The 23,203-nt window shown below is 32.1% G+C and overlaps 1 protein-coding gene across 8 annotated transcripts in view; it reads left to right on the top strand.

The window, feature by feature from the left end:
• Nucleotides 1-23,203, top strand: part of LOC125064465 (disintegrin and metalloproteinase domain-containing protein 22) — a 494,578-nt gene that overhangs the window by 289,868 nt on the left and 181,507 nt on the right. For all 8 annotated transcript variants that reach the window (XM_047671514.1, XM_047671508.1, XM_047671510.1 and 5 more), the window contains exon 7: nucleotides 14,049-14,191. In XM_047671514.1, the coding sequence (XP_047527470.1) occupies nucleotides 14,049-14,191 (143 nt within the window). The remainder of the gene's footprint in view (nucleotides 1-14,048; nucleotides 14,192-23,203) is intronic.

The following is a 23,203-nucleotide window of genomic DNA, read 5'->3' as shown; positions in this document are numbered from 1 at the left end:
TGAACTTTTTCTACATCGACTCGGCCGGGAATCGAACCCGGGACCTCGGAGTAGCGTACCCATGAAAACCGATGTACACACTAATCGACCACGGAGGTCGTCAATAGTACAAACATTACGATTTAAATTAATGTTGTAATTTAAAATGTTATTATAAAAAAAAGTGATGTCCTTTGTCCCGATGTAGATATACAAGTCATATTAATGAAAATGATACAAATTAATTAATTAATGCATCAAGGAATGTAATGTGAGTGTATTATATATATTTTTTTTAAATTATGTTCAAAGTCATAAAAAATACCATTTAAATTCGTTTTCCCATTATTAGATATTCAAATAAGATTTCTTCAAAATGATTTTGATAAACCAACTGAATGTGATCTAGTTAAAAGAAAGATCTGGCGAAAGAAAGTCTGCTTACAATTCTCAATTTAATAAAAAAAAAAAACACCAGGATATAGAATTTCATATAATAACAAATTCGAACGCTTTTTGGAATCCTGTTGTTAAACAATATGCATTGTCACACTAAAGAGTCAATTCATGCAGTCGAGTAAAGAATTCGGTGATCGATTATAAAAATTTCTCACAAATTCGTTATTTTTCCGATATCATATAAATATATCGAAATATAAACTTTCCCCAGGAACATTTCTTTCTCTGCACGTCAGCGTAGAACTGAAAAATACCCTGACGTATTAATCTATGACCCATTACATTGCAATCGAGATGACACACAATTAGTCACGTAGCGACGGGCGGTGCCGCATTACAAAAGATTTACTTCCCATGAATACGCTTTCAAACTTTAATGGAATTGGATGACGGCTTAATTGAATCATCCGAGACGAGCCATCATAGGGTAGTATCAGACGGATGTGACGCGCTGTTGCGACGTACGCTGAATTGATTGGTGCGATTGTATGTGAAATTATTTTATACTATTCGCCCTTCTTATACGATACACAATGATTGTTGATTGAAGATGTAAATACGATTTTAAAGACTATTGATAATTTCAGCAATCCTTTGAAACTGTGCCTGTACCCTAACCTGTCAAGCATTGAATTGAAATAATGAACAATTAATAAAACTATTTTAAAAAATATCGACAATTATGTAAACTTTGAAGCATACTACTTACATGGTGGTAGGGCTTTGCTAAGGCCGTCTGGTGGTACGACCGGCACATAATATATTATATCCCCAAGTGATGTTTAGTATTCTTATAGTTACTTAGCATCACTTGGGGATGTAATATATAGTTTTGTTCCGGGTTAAATGGTGAGTGAGCAAATTTCACTACAAGCACGAGAGCTTAATTCCTAAGATTGGTGGCGCATTGGTGACAATATGATTATATTGGGCAGTGGTTACCAATAAGGTATCCCATTTGCCAATACTCCTACCCATAATGAAATGTAAACATGTATTTACATGTGATTCAATTTAATTATGTACTTTAATTATAATAAAAGTATAATTTAATATCACTGTGACATTTAAATTCATACACAGTCTAACCGCTTATTTAGTTTTGTGTTCTCATATAATCGTTAAACACGGGTGCTGCGGTTACCACAACAGCTGCGGTTACCGTTGCTGTGTGAACGCGCCCTATATTTCATTTATATACGATCATATTATAGGTTTTATTGAAATATAACTAAATCTTTTTCATTTATTGTCGACATATTACCATAATTTAATGAAAGTAGATTCGAGTCCATTGCTTACCAAAGTGAGGTTTAAATTTAATCCATATTTTATTTGTCACATTATTGTCATATTACAAGTATATTTAAATGTTTAACTTCTTAGGGTAAATTTGTACAAATCACATAACATGAAATATTTTAATGTTGACAACACAAAGAGCGCTAAAATCAATCAGTAGTAAAAAAATAATTGTAATTTTTGAAACAAATCCAGACAAGTACGATGGAAATTTTCATTTGTTTAATTAACGGCGGTGACGTCAAACATATTGGGAGGGGAATCTTATAAATTGGATGATATTCTATATGTTTACCTATTAGCGCCCACTGATAAATTAAAAAAGAAATCTAAGTAAACATTATTCAAGTTGAACCGAGATGGCCCAGTGGTTAGAACGCGTGCATCTTAACCGATGACTTCGGGTTCAAACCCAGGCACGCACCACTGAAATTTCATGTGCTTAATTTGTGTTTATAATTCATCTCGTGCTCGGCGGTGAAGGAAAACATCGTGAGGAAACCTGCATGTGTCTAATTTCAACGAAATTCTGCCACATGTGTATTCTGCCAACCCGCATTGGAGCAGCGTGGTGGAATATGCTCCAAACCTTCTCCTCAAAGGGAGAGGAGGCCTTTATCCCAGCAGTGGGACATTTACGGGCTGCTAATTATTCAAGTTTCAAGAGCACTTTTATAGGATCGTAAATATCAAAATTGGTTTGAGTCGTAATTTTATTGGGAAAATTAGATCAAAATTTGTCCACGGCTGATTAATTTAAATTTTGGGAAATTTTAACGGCCAAGTCAACATTTTATTGTAACAGTCGAATAACCGTTTCCCAGCCAACTTTTTGGTTGCACATAATTTGAAATCGGTGTTATATTATCTAAACTGTTCACTCCAATTTTAATTAAACGCTTTACAATATGGTAAAGATATTTTTAATCTACATTTGTTAAATGTCCACGATAACAAACATATTTTTCTGAATAAGGAATTAATCAGTAATTGAGGAAAATGGCTTATTTCTAATATCTAGAAATTGTTATTATGAGTTTATCTAAAAAGACAGACTCAGTATCGCAGATTTTTCGAAGATTTTTTAACGAGCGTAAACAGCTTAAAAAAAAACTGTTATACTTCAGTCGTTTTGTGCAAAATATTTACATATTATATATTAAATTTTTCCTCGTTTATCGCTCTTTCAATTAGTGAAAACCGTATCAAAATCTGTTTAGTGGCTTAAAAGAAGAAAACGGAGAAAGCGATTTTGTTTTATGATATTTATCGACATTTATAAAACAAATTTAGAATCCACACCCTAAAACCATTTAAAATCGAGCATTAAATATACAACTATATATAATATGTTTATGTAAAGTTATTTAGGTAAAGACTCCCGAACCTTAAAAAGGTTAAAAATACGATAAAATGTCTGTATGCTTATATACGGTGTCCGTTCCTGCTTTTATCTCTTAATCCAACACACGCTACGGGTTATTTGAGCTCGTATGTGCAATGATTTAAATGGGATTAATATTGGATTCTGATTATTGAAAAAATATAAATTGTACTTGAGCATTTTTAATTCAATGATCGCAGTGTCTTTGGATTCTAGTACCTAATTTATTTAAAAAGTAGCTTCTAGTCGTGGCTTCAGTTATATGAAATATACTTTTATATTTTACTGTATACTATATTATGTGGTGAATTTAATAGTATAAAAAACTTTCGTCGCTTATTAATCTCTTCTTGAAACGTTCAATTCTTATAAGCTTATTGGGGTAGCTCAAGCCAGAAGCCTATATCGAAGGCCATCTCCTAAAAAATATATTTTAGTACCAATATCCAAATAACTTCTAATATATAACTACACTATGGGTTTTAATTGAAACTGAACTAAAAGGTTATACTTCTATGAAAGAGTACGTAAAATTTACAACGATAGAATATTTGCTAACATCGAAATTTTGAATTTCATCTATCATAAATTTCCATACCATCAATGAAACTTCAATTCGCATCTTTTTGATTAAGATCTTCAAAAATCTTAACTAAATATAATAAATCTATTATAGAAATATCCAAGTCAGTCAAAGGTTAAACAAATTCTCCGTCGTGGTTAGAATAATTATACTCATCAGAGCGTAACGTAGAATTCGGAACAGTCAGGTTTAATACTACTACTATTGTGTCGTACAACTGGGGCGCAAGGCCGCCATCTTGGTAACGGACTGTCAAATGCATTTGGAAAGCATATTTCGATGGAAATTTAATCGGATGCATGAGTGAAAATGAAATTGTTGCGACTGATTTTAAATCGAGAAAAATTGTAGAAATTTATTTTTCATTTGAAAATTCTGTAAATATTATAACGATTATGTAAGTACGTCTGTATATATGCTTCCTCTTCTATACAAGTCTTATAAAATCATATTATATACTTACAGAAATGATATATATAAATGAAATTAAGAACAACTTCATAAATGTTTCTGTTATTAGACCTAAAATCTTAAAAAAAAATCTTTGCCAAATAAATATCAAAACAAATCAACGCTATCTGTAGAATATCGATACGAATCAATAGAATTGTATTTATTATCTGTGTGTTGACCTTTATGCAACTTACTATTATCAAAACTAACATTATTTTTATTTTGTGTAACTCAACGGCAATAAGTTACGGTTGAAACGGAACACATTTGAAACAAATACGATCTAAATATATTTTCAAACAGCAAAAGCATAAATAATAGACGAATTGGTATCCTTATTTTTGAACGCTAACCATATGTATATCTGTACCCAATTGGTAGAACGTGCACGCACTTAAAATAAACCAAAACTCATTAAAAAAAACTTAAAAACTTCTACATTTCAATAATTTTTATTTCATTAAGTTTTGACGTTGAAACTTTTCGGCGCTATTACTTCACTAAAATTAAACGTGATGTTATATTAAAAAATTGTCACCGACCTGATGTTTTGGGTCACAAAGCAATGAGGTCATTACAACAGACCCGTAAGCACAATTCAGTAACTTCATCTCACATGCATATTTTTAATACAAAACGGAATAATAACATTTTATTACTTAAAAAATTTACAAAACATATTAACTAAGTATTTGGAGTAATATTCGAGGGGTCTCCTGTGTCCTGGTCGAATTTTACGCTTACGAGTTCAATGTCATTGTAAATATCACGATGATTTTATTCTATTGGCCATTTTGAACAGAGATGAGCCAATAAATGCAGTTCCTATTCTTTCCTCATTATCCAATGGAAATTCCAGCACGACTGTACGAGTTTAGGCGCTTGACGAACTGCTTACGTTATCGTTTAAGCAACGGAATTTAAATATTGCCATCTTAAAAACAATATAATAAAAATAATTGACGGAAAAAGTTTGATCTCAGGACCTAATATTCCGTAGCCTTATAAACTAAGCGAGTGGCTTAGTTTATATAGTCAGTACTTCTATTTAGTATTTAAATCCAATCCAACAGATAGTATAATAAATGCACGATCAAAGGAAGAGTTTCTGTTTTAGTTTCTAATCTGCGAGAACAAACCGCGGTATTCAAGCGGCTACTAACTATTTACAAATATAACCACTCTTAAAGCTCTATTTCAACAATCGAAACAATGAAAAGCTCGGTGGAACTTTTCAAATAATGTTAACATTTAATCTTATATCAAAGGCATCATACAAGCATTTGATAACTCAGTGTAAACTGTGGTACGGTAACTACTGAGTTCTACTTTAGGATCTACATTCCAAGCTACAAACAAAAATATCATTTGATCTTTATATGAATCAAATAAGTGATTAAAAAAAATCATAAATAATATTACATTATTATTTTGAAAGCTGGAAATCCCACTCTTTACTGGTATCCCTCTTTTTATTAAAATGCGAGCACTTATCTCAATATTTATGACGTGAAAGCGCCCTTAAAATATTATGACATTCAAAACCTCTTGCGTCCTTTTATATCAAACTGTGACATTTCTCGGATGAAATAGAATTAAATCTTCCTTGAATTGAACAAAAAAAGCAGAAGTTCTTAAAATAGATATAAAATGTATCTATTTAAGACCTGTTTTAAATTCAAATAGGATGCCGTCTTGTAAATGGTCTACTACAACTGAATAATGAGTTAATAATGATCAAAATTAAAGGATACGCGTTTCAAATTAGTGTAACAGTGAAGTTGTCTTATGACATTTCATAAGTAAAATAGTTCTAACACAAGAGCGCTGCAGAGCTCAAAATGCATAAGATTACGTGATAAGATAAGTTTGTAGTGTTAAAGAATATTCTTGCTCAAAGCGAATGCGATCGTATATGAGAATAATCTGTAAAGCTACAGCCACACCTGTTTGACCAAACAAAATAGCTTCAATAAAGAAACATCGCACCCACGTAATCGTGCACATATATCTTGCAATGTTCCACATCGTTTTGGCTTAACTTGGTCGTGCAGACAAACTCGATTCTTTTGTTTAGTATATGCTTCAAATTTATATTCGTAACTAACACGAGTATAAAGCTAAAAAAGTATTAACGTATTAATCCCATGAACAAATGCGTTAGATAATCGATTATATGCTATTATTGCTATTATTTAATACTAGAGCCGATGGCCTAGTGGTTAGAACGCGTGCATCTTAACCAATGGTTGAGGGTTCAAACCCAGGCAAGCTCAAATGAATTTTCATGTGCTTAATTTGTGCTTATAATACACCTCGTGCTCGGCGGTGAAGGAAAACATCGTGAGGAAGCCTGCATGTGTCTAATTTCAACGAAATTCTGCCACATGTGTATTCCACCAACCCGCATTGGAACAGCGTGGTGGAATATCCTCCAAATTTTCTCCTCAAAGGGAGAGGAGGCCTTAGCCCAGTAGTGGGAAATTAACAGGTTGTTAATGTATGTTAATGTAATATAATACTTCAATATAAAGCACTGATTTTAAGCTTTAGTAGAAATAATAAACGGACGGACAGTATCCTCCTAGATAGGTTAAAAGTCCTACCACCAACCACCCCCACCATCAGCAAATTTATACTGGAGCTGTGTTTATTTAACATATCATTTATCACCAAATACCCCTTTCTCGCCTGTCTTTCTAATTTATATAAAAAACGAAATTGGGTAGAAAACATTTTCGTAGGACCATTTAGGCGCGTCTATCTCCCATGTCCAAAACACACGCAAGGTTGAAAATTCAAAGTATATTTAAGTCCAAAAATAAATTCCATAGCTCGTGAACAAAAAAAGATTTAATTGATGACATTTCAGCGCTGTCAATACCCGGTATAGGCACTTATTAATTTAGTATTCGAGGGTTCCGCAAATTAATTATTGCTGATTGACGGTTCTAGGACAAACCCTTCCACAGCGGCGAAATGTGTCAAAATATTCCCTCCTATTTATGCTTATGTTGAGATACCGTGTAACTCCTCCTCCTTCATTTGGTTTTATTATGAAGCGCTTTTTGCTTGTTGACAATGATATTTTATACCCTTAAGAGTAGATGGATGGACGAATTGTAATTGTTTTGATGTAACACAATGCCTGAGGCAAGGATAACTTACAAATGTTGACAGTGATTATATTAGCTTGTAATGGCTTATAGACCTTATTTTGGCTTTAAAAACCATTTCATGTTTTTTTATATTAAATTTTTAATTTTATTATAACACTATGTTTTTCATTATGTTTTTAATTATGTTTTTCAATTTTTAAATCATATTTGAGTTTTGACCGCAGTCACACCACCTGTTGTGGCGCTGACAGTTACCTCATGAGTGCGACGGGTACAATTTTTATCGTAAACGTTAAGCAAAATATAAAAAAAGGTTTGATAAATGATATGCCATATTTTCTGCAAATGTTTTGGTGTTGTGACGAGGCCATCAGCTGTTTCAAAACACGGAATATTACTCTAAGGACATATATTCTTGTATTTGTTCTCTCTGTGTATTTTATGTGAAGCGAGAAATGCATCAAATTAGGGTAAAAAGGAAGCACTAGGGCTTAACAAGAGTTGGCAACGAAACGCAATTTAATAGTGTTGAGCGTGCATTGCGGATGTTTACGAAATAGTGTTGATTCTATTTAGTATCTTTACCGTTTCTTTTATATCTTTACTAGCATTAATTTTCTAAATAAATAAAGAACAATTCATATCCCATAAAATTATGAAAGATACAAATTATTCTACAACGCTAATTTAACATAACAACTTATCTCCTCTTTCATAAAAAAAAAAATCTAAATTTTATAGACTATATTATAATTAATGCAAAACTTTGTCTGTCTGCCTGCTTGACTGTCTGCCTCATTAAAAAATAACACTGAACCGATCGTAAGAAAATTTGACGCTGAGATAAAGTTGGACCTCTATAAGTAGTAGGTAGAAGCTAGTTTTAAAAAAGTACGTCAACTTCGTCACGGTGAATAGCTGATTTTGGCTAAACTGTGATATATTGGTAGTTTAGAAAAGGACCACAAAATACTCATGTTTTTATCGACAAGCATTTACAGGCAGTAGGCACAAACGATATAACATTTTTAGTCACATGATAAAGATTGGATTAAACTTCTAACGTTACTAGTATCTGGCTGAAAGGGCCCACTTTTCTTCAGGAAAAAAAATCATCACTCTTAAAAAAAAACCATTAGTAAAATGTCAAATGGCTTGCAATACAAGGATCTTCGTGCTACCATAGGAATAGATTAAAAACAAAAGAAGCGGAAGTCAACGAGCCTGGGTCATTTGTTTTTAATCTCTATATCACACAATAATACATGTGTAATATATATGTTAACACGTCATCATTAAAATATCGTAATTAGACAATAATTAACATAATACAAATAGGATTGACCACAATCTCGAGATGTCTGCATCGCCTACTTGATTAGTGTTACAATGTGTAATGATAGTTGCGTTAAATCAATTACTGACATCTGCAACTGGTGGTGAATTATTGTTAATAAACGAGCCAATAATTAATTTAGTAATAAAGAAGAATTAATCTCCACTTTTGAGGGCAGCTCTTATTGAATGACAAAGATCTTCCGCTTTCTGCTTTCAGTTAGGTCTGCCAATTACTGTAGGTCATTTTTCCACGTGAAGAATCATTTTTGCCAAACTGCTGGACTGACCATCGATCGAAATAGATTATGAGCCCACATCAGTTTGCTAATTTTAATATCTGTAAAGGCGGTTCTTCCCCGGGTAATTTTATTTAAAATTGATTATAGAGTTTTGTTTTGAATTCATTAACGATGCATACAGTTTAAATTATTTGATTTTGAATGACATCAAATAGAAATTTAATTATGTGACATAAAAATATTTACATAAAAAAAAAACTATATTTTTACTTTTTCAAAACATTTATAACGCCTGATATCAGTTTACAAAATCAATTTTATTAGTTATGATCCAGAAGTTAAAGCTGTACTATAAATGCGACGGTACTTAACCAGCGTCTACCCGCTGTCAACCGCGTCACGGTATAAGTATCGTTCTTGATAAATCGCTGTGACGGCTTACCTGCGCAGCGACGCTGGGTAAGTACCGTCCCTTCCAATAGTAACGCACAAAAGAAATGATACAAGATTCACAAATAATAACTTTTATTTATTTATTTATTTAAGTATTTGAAATATAGCACTTAAAACAAGAATACGATAAAATGATAGATACAATTTCAAACACTTAATAGGTATATAGCATTGATAGTTACGTTAGCCTCCAATAACATTTTTTTTAACAATACTCTATTTAATACATACTACAGACTGCAATATAACACGCTTATTAATTACTTAACATTTAAACAATTAGCAAAATAAATGAAGTAAAAAATAAAACTAACAATAATTACAAACAATGATAATATAAGATTTTTAGAGATAATACCATAATTTACAAAGTTCTAATATTAAGTAGAAAATAACAAACTAAATAAAACAATAAAGATATCACAATCACAGTAAAACTCCCAGCGTTAATTTTTTGCGAATTTTTTATGATAATCTTTACAATTTATTTACTTATTAACAATTATGGTAATGTATAAAACCTCAACTTTTAAATGTTATAACATCAATAAAAATGTTTTTTATATAGTAGTTAGGCAACGGAGTGGTCACCATCAACCACAGACATGCTGCACTGTCAAAATCTCATTAATTCCTTACATAGCCAATGCATACTCAACTTAGGAAGTAAGACGTTATGTTCCCTATATCTGTAGTTACACTAGCTCACTCACCCTTCAAACTGAAACACAAAATGACTAAGTATTACTGTTTGGTAGTAGAATTTGTTATTATTATTTGGTACCTACGCAGACAGGTTTGCAAAAATATCTACCATGAAGTTACATTAGCAGCCCGTTAATGTCCCACTGCTGGGATAAAGGCCTCATCTCCCTTTGAGGAGAAGGTTTGGAGCATATTCCACCACGCTGCTCCAATGCGGGTTGGCGGAATACACATGTGGCAGAATTTCGTTGAAATTAGACACATGCAGGTTTCCTCACGATGTTTTCCTTCACCGCCGAGCACGAGATGAATTATAAACACAAATTAAGCACATGAAATTTCAGTGGTGCCTGCCTTGGTTTGAACCCGAAATCATCGGTTAAGATGCACGCGTTCTAACCACTGGGCCATCTCGGCTCACTGGGCCATCTCGGCTCACTGGGCCATCTCGGCTCACTGGGCCATCTCGGCTCCATGAAGTTAATATTGTATAATAAAAATAATAGTTGAAAATGTATCGGATGAAAACAAAAGACCTCTAGAAATACCTTATTTGACGTAAACCAAACATAGTCACAACATAATTACATAAACAAATCCATATATTGGATGTAGTACTTGAAGGCTTCAAGTGGTATTTCCGTCACACGTATATGTATGTGTATAATAATCATTGTAATTTATATTATAATCATTTTCATATTCTTCTTTCACCGGCTTCAGCTAAATAAAGATGGAGATTCTTAATTCCTTTATAAATATACGTTTGATGTATTATCAGCTGTTTGTTTTTTTTATAAATTTTGTTATTATCATTATCAATCATTTTATTTGACGACCTCCGTGGTCGAGTAGTGTGTACACCGGTTTTCATGGGTACGCCACTCCGAGGTCCCGGGTTCGAATCCCGGCCGAGTCGATGTAGAAAAAGTTCATTAGTTTTCTATGTTGTCTTGGGTCTGGGTGTTTGTGGTACCGTCGTTACTTCTGATTTCCATAACACAAGTGCTATAGCTACTTACATTGGGATCAGAGTAATGTATGTGGTGTTGTCCAATATTTAAAAAAAAAAAAATATTAAAAAAAAAATATATATTTTCACGGATACATTGACCGTATCTTTGGAGTATCTTATTTTAATTTGACATTTTATTTGGTAATATACCTGCATATTTAATATTATGGTTCAGCATTAAGCCAATGAAGTCTCATCCCAATTTCATTGCCATTGGTTTATTTTATTTGTATGAAAAAAAAAAAACTAGTTTAAACTAGTTTGATCCGAATCTAGCTAGTATAAATTGTTTAACTTGTAAACAATGAAAAATGCCAGTAACATGTAAAATCAGCTAGTAGATTCTACACGATTGCCACTTATGTGCTAAATGAGTTTCAATCCGGGCCCCATTGTTCGGTTTAAGAACATCGTAAAGATTTTATATCCACGCTTTGACGACGATGATAAAGGGGACTTAGTTGCAATTGCATTCCAGGCTACACGGTTAAGACATATTAGTTTTTTATTTTGTAAAAGAAAGAAGAGCAAATGTGATCTTATGGCAAGACATCTTTGCTCTTAGATCTCATTAATTAACTTTTTTTTTTTTACATCAACAGTCTGTCAATTTCCCACTGCTGGGCTAAGGCCCCCTCTCCCTTAGAGAAGAAGGTATGGAGCATATTCCACTACGCTGCTCCAATGCGGGTTGGTGAAATACACATGTGGCAGAAATTCGTTGAAATATAGACACATGCTGGTTTCCTCACGATGTTTTCCTTCACGATGAATTATAAACACAAATTAAGCACATGAAAATTCAGTGGTGCTTGCCTAGGTTTGAACCCGAAATCATCGGTTAAGATGCACGTAATCACTGGGCCATCTCCGCTCTGTCTCATTAATGAGTAATCATTTTTGACTGCTTCCATTGTTAGTGCCTCTCTTATAAGCAGATGCTGAGGGCATCAATTGTAACCCCAATTTAAGCTATTGGGTTTTTCTGTCACTTTACTTGGTGGCAGGGCTGTCCATGGAGGAGACCACTAACCATGAGGTGGTCCACTAGTCCAACCGCCTACTACATAAATTAAAAAAAAAATTAATAGCACTCGTGAACACTCATGTACCGAGGAAATCATGTCAAACTGTTGGTCTTGCGCCTAGACCATCTCTGCGTATTTGAAACAGTGTAACTACATACACAACGAATATAATATCTTATAATATCTCCTGATTTAGCTACGTATTGGCTATGTAAGGAATCATTAATATTTCTTATAATTCCGATGTCTATAGACGATTGTGACTACTTACGATCAGTTTCATCAATCATCAGATCAGTACTTATGATCAGTAACCCATATGCCAGTACGCCTAACCTTATTAAATATACTTTTACATATATTATACTAGTATACCCGGCAACTCGTTGTTGTGGATAGGTTCTACGTTAAATTATTTTGTACGATAATATTTATAAACCTTCTTTCTAAAACTTGTCCAATATAATGATACAAATTTCATGTCAAAATGTTCAGCGATTTTAGCGTGATGCGCTTTCGAAAAAAAAAACAGCGACGTCTTTCTTTGTATATATTAAATTCCTCCATAAAACGAATAGAAAATTTTAAATTAATGATGACTAATCACAATCATAAATAACTCAATTGATAATTGCCAACTGGAAAGGCAGCTAATTATGTATTTGTATTCAAATCAAACATTAAAGGGAATATGAGATTCGTTTTTGATTTGCGAATTGTAATTAGGTCACTGAATATAGACAAAGGCGTATTCGGCGGGAGAATAACTAATGATTGTGGTACTCAGACAAACGTGAGATCTTTCGACGAAAACCATTTACCTTGATTAACACCAATACCGAACGATTCCGTTTCATAAGCTGAAGTCGATAGTGAGACCCGGATAGATGAGGAATATAAAGACAACACTTATGGACATTTGAGCAAAAACACGTTTTTTTTTTTTTAAAGAAAGCATATCATTAGTTGCTATGTCTTGTATTGTATTGCATACATTAACGTATACTTCGTAACGTTCACCCACAACTATAACTTTAGGTCAAATAATTTGACACTGACTTTAATTAATTTAAAACTTTTTTGCACATTTAATAACCATATTGACACTAGGACTACTTTAAAGGCTTAAATAGTATAATAATGCCTTAAAATGCAATTTGGTTATTTTTAAATCACTTATTTTGAAGTTGGTTTAATCTCCTCTCAAATATTTTTAGTAGCGGATGTGTTACTGCCGTCATAAACGCAAAGAAGGTTAAATAAAATTGCTTCTAATAATGTTATTCATATTTTAATATAACAAAAGTGATAAAGAAAATTTTATAGGAACTGAATAGATTATCCCTTGTATTTTATTTAAAGTATAATCCAAAATTATTGACGTTAAAATAAAGAAGTAGCTTACCTCAAATTCTATATGAAGATTGAATAACTAGAATCTTTTAGCTTGCATCGAACAAGAAGTTTGAATTGAATATATTAACATTACTTGCTAGATCTTAAGATCAAGGTTCAACAATGATTCTCGACATAATATATACAAGATTACGTAATAAATAGTTTTCGTATAACCGATCGGGTTGATTGGAATCCATTTCGTATAAAGGTTGTATAGTTTGGAAGGTATCCAAGACAATCAATTCGTTAAAATAAAAAAATAAGATTTCGAGATTTTTACCGCGTACTTCAATTCGGGTTTTTTATTGTTAGACAATTTTCGTTTTTATGTTTCACACAATATTTTGGCAGCTGTTAGTAATGGTTACATCACGAATTATTTCGGTTGTTGAATTATGTTGATTTGTTTAATTATTCAATACAATACGTAGATGGTTAACCTGATTGTAAGTGCCAACATTATCTATTGAGGTTAGCATTGTAAGAAATATTAGCACCATTAGTACACATGGTTGACAACTACGATTCAATCCAGATTGCATAAATACCTACCGTTACGCTGAAACATATTTAAAATAACTTTTTTTTTACAGAGGTGGAGCGACTGCTACGGGAGTACCGTCAGAACCAAGATCTGGTACGAAATATTGGATCACACTATTACCAAATCATCTATCCCGTGCAGCTTCGACACCACGAGAAAATGGGGATTTCGACCAGAGAAATTGCACCAAAGGTAAAAACTATTTGTACTTATAATGTAATAACAATGAGTCTGATACTGCCCTACAGAATGCGCAGAAAATACATATAACTTATTTCTCTTCTCGTCTACAAGGCAAGTTAGTTCATATATATCACTTTTTTTTCTTTATTTAAAGAGTTTATACGTTAAAACGAATATGCCACTCTATAAAATTAAAAATAAAGTATGTAAAGGTAAGTTAGTTAGTAGTACTTATAACATTACATTATCCTTTCTTTTTTTAAGGCCGATCTTAACTAACTTTAATATTTAAGAATCGTTTTCTATGTTAGGTTCAGCTAAAATACGATTTAAGTATCACACAAAATTTCAATTGCGATTTAAATGACATATTTTGTCTATAGTCCTCGTTCCAGGCACACTACATTATAAAATTATAATATGGAAGGCATCTTCTAGAACCTCGACATCTGTGGCCTTATATTTAGCCACTAGAACAACGAGACGGTAAAAACAGCTACACAGCCTTGATAACTGAATGGTACAAGCTGTTAATGTTACAATCTTAATCCTGACTCCAATTTTATCGTGAACACTTAGGTAAAGCCTGGAATTAAAGCAAAAACAAGTATTAGTACCAATTAGTACGAAGCTTTAGAAAAAATTACTAGTATTGTTTCTAAGAATATTCCAGAACTATTCAGAAACTAGAACCAAAAGATAATAATTAGGTCTAAACAGAGAATTCTAAGTCTGAGATGAGTGTAGGTCACGTGATCTAATTAGGCGAGTTGAATAAATGGAGTGAGGTGTTCGCCGAGAAGTTCTTTTTGTAAAGGAAAGACAAGTGTTGTATGTGATTAATGTCGCTCCAGTTTCTCGAGGTTTTCTATTAACACGAAATATGCCACGGCGATGTTTCGTATGTGTATATACTACATATATAGTACTCTGTATTACTAGATACGCCCCGCAGTTCCACATCCGTTAGCATTATACGATTTCATATATTTTGCTAGATTGATAGACGCTTATAGATATTGCATCGCTTTGAGCCGTCAATATACAGATCTTGAAATTATAGTTTCTAAAATTCGTTCAATTTCCCTTTTTTTGCATATAGAGTCACTGACTTATTACGAAACTAGCTTAACTCGCGGCTATAACCGCGTGGAATTTATAAGACTCAAGCTTTCATACCTAGGTTTAAAGGCCTCGAGGGTTAAATTAAAAAAGTAATGTGTTGTCTTTGGATTTAAGCTTACTCTGTACTGAATTTCATTAAATCGACAGACAGATTAGTTTCACATTTATAATATTAGTATGGATATCTAAAACAATAAAGATACATATTTGAATTTCAGCCAAAATGTTACCTTGTCAGACCGTAGATTTAATAAATTACACGTCAAGCAAATTTCACTTTACAAATGCAAGCACCACTAAGTGTTTTAAGAGTTAAATTTGTATTTACAATTCGTCTCGTGCGCGGAGGGGATCAAAGACATCATGGGGAAACATGTGTCGGAAGTAATTCTGAGGCGTGTATACCTACCGATCCGTACAGAGCGGTAGAAAAGATTAAGTGCTGAATCTTTCTTCTTGGAGCATAGAAAAGAAACATTTAAGGGGAGTTACCACTTATATGTATAAGGATTTAAATATGTGTAAGGATTTAAGTTTAATAGAAATAACAAAATAAATAAAAGCAGCCAGTGTAGTTCACTTTTAGAGCTAGAATATTAAATAAATACACATTTAATTCATCACTAACATGACGATTCAAAAGTGCTTTTATGAGCCTATTTGAATTAACAATATTTTAATTTTTATCAGACCGTACTATAGGATGAGATGTTTTAGAAGTTTATATTATCGTTACATTTTATTCGTATCTTAAGTGATTTTTGATATTTAAAGATCTTTTAACTATACTCCTTGACTACAGGTAGCTTGTATTTTTTTTGTTATAATATAAAGGTAATTATGACTATCAAAACTTAAACAACGCTCCTGTAAATACATCGCTACTTGCAAGAGACAGGTACGAGAAACATATGTTTAACTAAGTTTGAGATTAACTTAAGCGAATATTTTGTATTTATAGTTTCACAAACATTATCCCTATTTATCTAAATATAATATTATAAATATTATAGTAAGTTATAGTGGATATAAAACGATTGATTCTGTATGATTTTAATAAAAAACAAAGTTCGAGTCTTGTATAATAATGAAAATCATATCCTCCTGAACGATTTTAATTTTTATGGTAAAGCATTGAAATTATACGTGATTATGAAGTCGGATTTCAACATTATACAAATTAGAAATGAAATGAGTAACAGTCTACTAATTAAATTTTAAACGTATTCCTTTACCGAACGTATTAAAAATTAAAAAGTAAAAATACCTATAATTTAACCTCGCAAATGAACAAACTCATTAATATTTAATTAACTACTCTTTGGTAGGGCTTTGGAGTTGCACGGCCGTCTGGTTAGACATAGGTACCATCCACACATCTATACATACTTATATTCTTCCGCTAAGCAATAAGTATTTATATTATTTTGCTCCGATTTAAATGGTCAGTGAGCTACAGATACAAGGGACATAACATATCAATTCCAAGGTCAGTGGCTATGAGCAGTAGTACCACTTACCATCAGATGACCCAATTCCCTATCCGTCATACATAGCATTAATTTAATTGTAAAATTATAATTTAAATGTTATTGTAAAAGCCAACTTTAATAATACTATTCTGATTTGGTTGAGCTTTTGCTATAAACAGCGTTTAATTAAATTGATACATTAGACGCTATACTAAATGCGATCTAATTAGTTTAATTTAATAGCATTATCTAGCGTCTAGTTAATTGACTCATATACCTAAACACCCTTATCAATAAACTGGGCTATTAACATGTTTGATAACTGGTTTATTTATACTCATCTTGTGTGAGCCACTTGAGGCTGCTTACCCGCTTTTATAGTTCAAGTAATGTTTAATACAAGTGGCTTTACTATTCCTGTCTACTGTATAGACTTTATAACATATATTTTTTTGGTTCAAATGTGAATTAAATTTGACGCTTTATTGTTTTTTTTTATTAAATTTTAACTATTAGATAACAACTACTAAAAATTTGTAAGGATAACAATCTTTAGTTATAAATGAGGAGACGTATATATTTGTAATGCCTACAGCCTACTTTACCGATATATATTCAACTTATGCCAAAAGATGCAGCATGTTTCGAAGAAGGTTTTATTTAGTATTTAATAATGTTTTATAACTGCTTACGCTTAGGAGTTTTACCCTTTTTAAATTCGTCCTATTGACATGACAAGCGTGAATATCGTGTTCTTAAACGAAAAATGAAATTTCTAGAAGCTTTAAAATCTTTACATTAATATATTTTCCAGTGCTCACAAAATTTAATCCTTATTACTTATTTTTTCAATATCCATTATAAGCAGCCGTTAAAATATTCCATCTTGTTCAAGCTTACGTAAGCAGATTGCTTCGGCCTTCGACTCTACGTATATTTTTCTCGGCATCTCGTTACAATATGACTCATGAGAACTTATCATGATATTGCAGAAATATATTATTAGAAGTATTAAGAATAAGGATATTCAATTATGCAATCGTTTTGATTAAACTTAACTATACGTAGAAATATTTTTGCAACATGTGAAATAATCGAAACTCCATTATATTTTCAACATCAAATTGCAATTCAAAAAACTCATAACTAACATAATTTGATATAACAATTATTAATAGAATAAGCAGGAGAAGCCGTCTGATTTTGTAATTCTCGTCTGCTGCTGACTTTGCTCAGCTATAGTGTTTTACCCCGTTTTTTCATCATTCATTGATACTCCGCTCCTATTTGTCGTAGTATATTAATATATAGCCTTTCGATAAAGAGGCTATTTAAAATTGTAATATTTTTTCAAATCAAACCAGTAGCTCCTGAGATTAGCGCGTTCAACCAAACGACCCCAATAACTATGATATTAGTATAGGTATAATAAAAATATCATAGTATTAGTGTTAAGTTATATGTCAAACAAATGATATATTATAAGTCCAACAGGAGTTACCCTGCAAATACCGAATCTGGGTGCAAACTCCGAAATGGACCGCTTATAAGTTGTTGGGTTCCGCCCAGAAATTTTCAGAAACAGCCCCAAGTTTGGAAGTGTTAACATCTGTTCTTCGACAAGCATGTAAAGCTATACATGAAATGTCCATAATTGAGTCAGTTGGTCCTTCGTATTAAGGGAACAGTGCACCTGGGTTTGCGCACGTAGCGTATTTAACTGTTCTTCGTTGAGAATAGCCTCAGTGAACGAAATTGGGCAAGACATCAGCGTCTTCGATAGCATCGTATAAACTATTTATAACAAACTACAATAGAATAGGGAGTTTTTTTTCGATTGTATTTTGTTTTTTTTTTTTTTTGTTTTTCAATGTTAGTAAAAACTCCTTCATTTATAAATTGATTTGGAAAAATATTTTATTATCAGTCTCATTTAAATATGAAAACGTAATGATTGAAGATAGGTTATTTTTTATGGGCTCCATTTTTATTTCTCATTCATTTACACAGACTATTTTTTTATTTCGGTTTTTGTTATAAATAATTAATTAATTATTTCGACTAGTTCTAGGCGGTGATATTCATTCATAGGTTTTAATGATAATAAAAAAAGTAGTAATTTCCTTTCTCAGTTTGCCTCATACAAAATTTCAAAAGTGGTTTAACCGTGGAACCGTAATAGGCAGACAAAGTTACTTTCACATTTATATTTTTACAATTCGCATATATAGATTACGTATTTTTAAAATGTATATAAATGTTATAATACATTTTGTATTGGTTATGTAATTCCACTAACAAAACAGTCTAACGTTTTTAATAATATTCAATAAAACGAACTCGAACACACTCTCCTGACAAATTGCTCGTGCGGTTGGAACTGTTCGAGACAAAGGCGAGGATATAATATGAAAATCTCCCCGTTTGATCTGAAAGCGAAGTCAGTGTTGCCATACATTTGATGTGAGTATAGAAAATTTATTCGGAGCAAATATCTTTTTTTTTTGAGGCTTTAAAGGTCTTTGTAGTGATCGAACGTAATATAAATTCTTTTTCACGGGGAATGTAAATGAAATCGTTATAAATTATCGATATGAAAATGTTTTTACCTACTCAATTCAAGGAACTAAATTGTATGACTAGAAACGTTTACGATGTACAGGATTAGTTGCTCGCTATCAACCCGATGGCTTATCAGTATCTTTTGATAATGATTCCTGAATGCAGACCATTAGTAACGAGAATGAGAATTTGACAAAATGCTGTTTCACTACTAATAAAAAGAAAGAAAAAACGGTGCGTGTATTTTTTTATAAGAAATTCTAGTTCTTTGGCGTAATCTGCCTCGCACAATCATTCTGTGGAACCAGCTTTCGCCGGCGGTTTTTCCGAACCGATACGACTTGACCTTCAAGAAAAGAGCGTGATCCTTCCTGTAAGGCCGGCAACGCACCTGCAAGCCCCCCCGTGTTGCAGATGTCCATGGACGGTGGTAGTCACTTTCCATCAGGAGAGCCCGTTTGCCACCTATAACATAAAAAAAAAAAACTTTTTAATGCAAATAATTAACCCTGTTACTCGTATTATAAAAAACTCTCATCATTTATAAAAATATAGTATTTTTATAAACGTCATCTGTATTGTGGTGCAAATTATACTTTACCTATCAAGTACAATTGATTGCATACCGATGCAATCAATTGTACTTGATAGGTAAAGTATAATATATATATATATATATATAGCTGATAGAGCTATTCTGTAAAAAAACTCGAATCTCACCGCAGAACACGATACACGCATCAAGATTGCATAGCACCGTAAATTTGCTAATAATAAATATGAAATACATGATTTCTTACCAGTTAAGATTTTTTTAATTAAATTACAAAATGTATAAATAATTTTCATTTTTATTTATTGAAGGCATTTACTTTTCGTAGGTATATTATTACTAATAATAATAGTTCTTTTGATTTACTTTATCAAATATATTCGTTTCAAATCTTGGTTATTATTAACGTGAAATAAAAATAAAAAAAAACTTTCAAAAGTAACGTTTTTTTACAAAATACATCATTTCAGTTTTTCACTCTTGGTTCGAATGCAATATTTTTGGCATTCAAGAACCAGTTCAGATATTCTCCAGAGACATACATACATATACGTATTGAATTTCTAAAAACGTCAGATTGAAAGCAATACAGCGAATTGTAAACGCATATTTAGAAATTGAATGTTCAAGACAAATATATTTTATAATATTTAAATATATAAATAAAGATATATATCTAAAACTGGTGGTAATCTGTTGGTCGAAATTCGAATGTAATTCACGAAAAAAGACACGTCAACTTATTTATTTGTTTAGATACAAATAAATAAATCGACGTGTCTTTTTGTAACATTAAAATATATAAAATTAATAAATGTGTATGAATGATACTCAAGCAAAAAAGAAAAACAATTTTTAAATTATTTTTGGCTGTATCATTGTCTGTTAGTTTGTTTCGGGTAAGCTCCATTTTATTTTTGTTTTAAGGAGTAATTAAGGCTACTTTCACTTAAAATAAAATAGGGTTTCCTCGAGTAAAACCAAAAAAAAAATTCGGCTGGACAAAGGCTGCCGGGATATTGATTCGAAAGATAGGAAAAATGATGCTCAGTTGAACGAGACCTTGTCGTTAACACTATAAAAAAACCTCAAAATAAAAAGAATAATCGATTTTAACGTTTGCCATGACGTGTTTTGTCATTGGCAGTATGAACGTAAACTATGAACGTGTTATTTTATTTGTTACTAGCTAACCCGACTCAGCTTCACGCATAAACACTAAAGGTCTATATATATAAGTTTTAGTTTAAAGAACAAACATAAATATAAAATTCCTTGTTTGTTTTCTGGTCATTCTTAACTTTAAATGTACATGTATTGTACTTCTATATATTCTCTGTATATTGATGAAAACCGCGTTAAAATCCGTAGCGTAGGTTAAGAAAGAGCGACTACGTTTACTATGTAGATATTACTTTACAAGTTTCGATCAAATTTAGTTACAAGATTTAAGTACACGAATGAATTAAAAACAAGAAAAATAAAAAATAAAACACTTAAAACATCAAAACTGTTCGTTCCAACTACATCTCAAAACTTAAAAGTATCGTCACCATTTTAATTACGACGAAACTAGAACGAAAGAACTATTCTTCTATTTTACATTTAATACGAGATTTAAAAGCAAAATTTCGTTTTCACTTTATTACGAAAGACTTACAGAATAATAATTCTCTATACTGTTTTATTGTCATTGTTAAGGTAACAAAGCTCATTCCATTTTACAATAGTAAACGACGTAAACGACACGTATACATTTATATACATATAATGCAAACGTAACAGAGTCGTCTGTTTATTGAAACGTTAATTGTTTTGTAATTACATTTTGATCCGAGTTCGGCCATTAGATAGAGCACGTGCGTATTAATCAAATTACAGAATAAATATTTATTAATTAAATTTGAAATAAGTGCAATTAATTTGTCATGAGCCGAGATGGCCCAGTGGTTAGAACGCGTGCATCTTAACCGATGATTTCGGGTTCAAACCCAGGCAGGCACCACTGAAATTTCATGTGCTTAATTTGTGTTTATAATTCATCTCGTGCTCGGCGGTGAAGGAAAACATCGTGAGGAAACCTGCATGTGTCTAATTTCAACGAAATTCAGCCACATGTGTGGCTGAATTTCGTTTAAGGCCTTTATCCCAGCAGTGGGACATTTACGGGCTGCTTATGTTTATGTTATGTTTTATTATGTCATTCTTTTCAAATTCGTAATTTTAAGGTTAAGACCGACTTGTATGAAACCTCTACTCTAACTCATTATTTGCGCCTGGCGTCTTCTTCGTTGCTAGACATATTATATTACTGTTTCAAGATATATTACATCGCTATATTTATATATATGTACATAAATCTTTTGTATGTGTGTATGTGACTGAATTTCTAAACGATTTAACCGATTTCGAAGATTTCATTTATCCGTAAATGAGTGGGTTTAAATTGTATCCAATAGATGGCGTTGGGATTGGGAAATAAATACACTCTCTTATTTGACTTGGACGAAGTCAGGACGATTTGCTAGTTAACTATAGTATGTCAACTTACTAAAGTCGTATTAAATAAAAATCAATTCAGAAGTTAAATTAAATATAATGTCATGGGTTTTAAAAAAATATTAATTATTACAGTACATCACCAATGCGCCTTCAACTTTGAGTACTAAGACGTTATGTCCCTTGTGCCTGTAGACTCACTGGCTCACACACTTCAAACCACAATACTGCTTGGCGTTAGAACTTATGAAGTAGGTGGTACCCAGACGGGCTAGCACAGAGTCCTACAACTAAGTACAGTCGCAGTTTTTAAAATAAAAGCTAAAAAAAGCAATCTTCGAAATACTCGGTTATAACTCGCGCCTTATCAAGGATGTAACCCCGCAGACAAAACGCATGTCTTTTTACGATCTCGGATTAACATTTTACTTACGAGCTCAGAGTATTTGCTTATTCCGAACAAATAGTAACAAAACACATCGTTCGTAGAATTTCTTTGACATCGCTATCCCGTTTGCTGCGAGAAAATATTGCGATGATATCACTACATAGTCTTAATGTTATTATTTTGTATACTAGTCACGTGATGGTAATGTGGTCAGCTTACTGGTGATTAAAGACGTTATACGTGAGTCTGTATTCGTTTAAGATAACAACGGGTCAGACTGTCTATCGCTTTTATATATAGTATGCTTCTAAAATTAAATTTATTTTTTATATACAACAGCTGATTTAAATTTCCTTAAATAAGTATTACTTTTCTTGGTTTTTTTATATGATAATATTTTTTATTCACTATACAAATTTTGA

The sequence above is a fragment of the Vanessa atalanta genome, chromosome 6 (assembly GCF_905147765.1).
Source record: "Vanessa atalanta chromosome 6, ilVanAtal1.2, whole genome shotgun sequence".
In the NCBI taxonomy this organism is placed as follows: domain Eukaryota; kingdom Metazoa; phylum Arthropoda; class Insecta; order Lepidoptera; family Nymphalidae; genus Vanessa; species Vanessa atalanta.
This window is presented reverse-complemented; position numbering and strand designations above follow the sequence as displayed.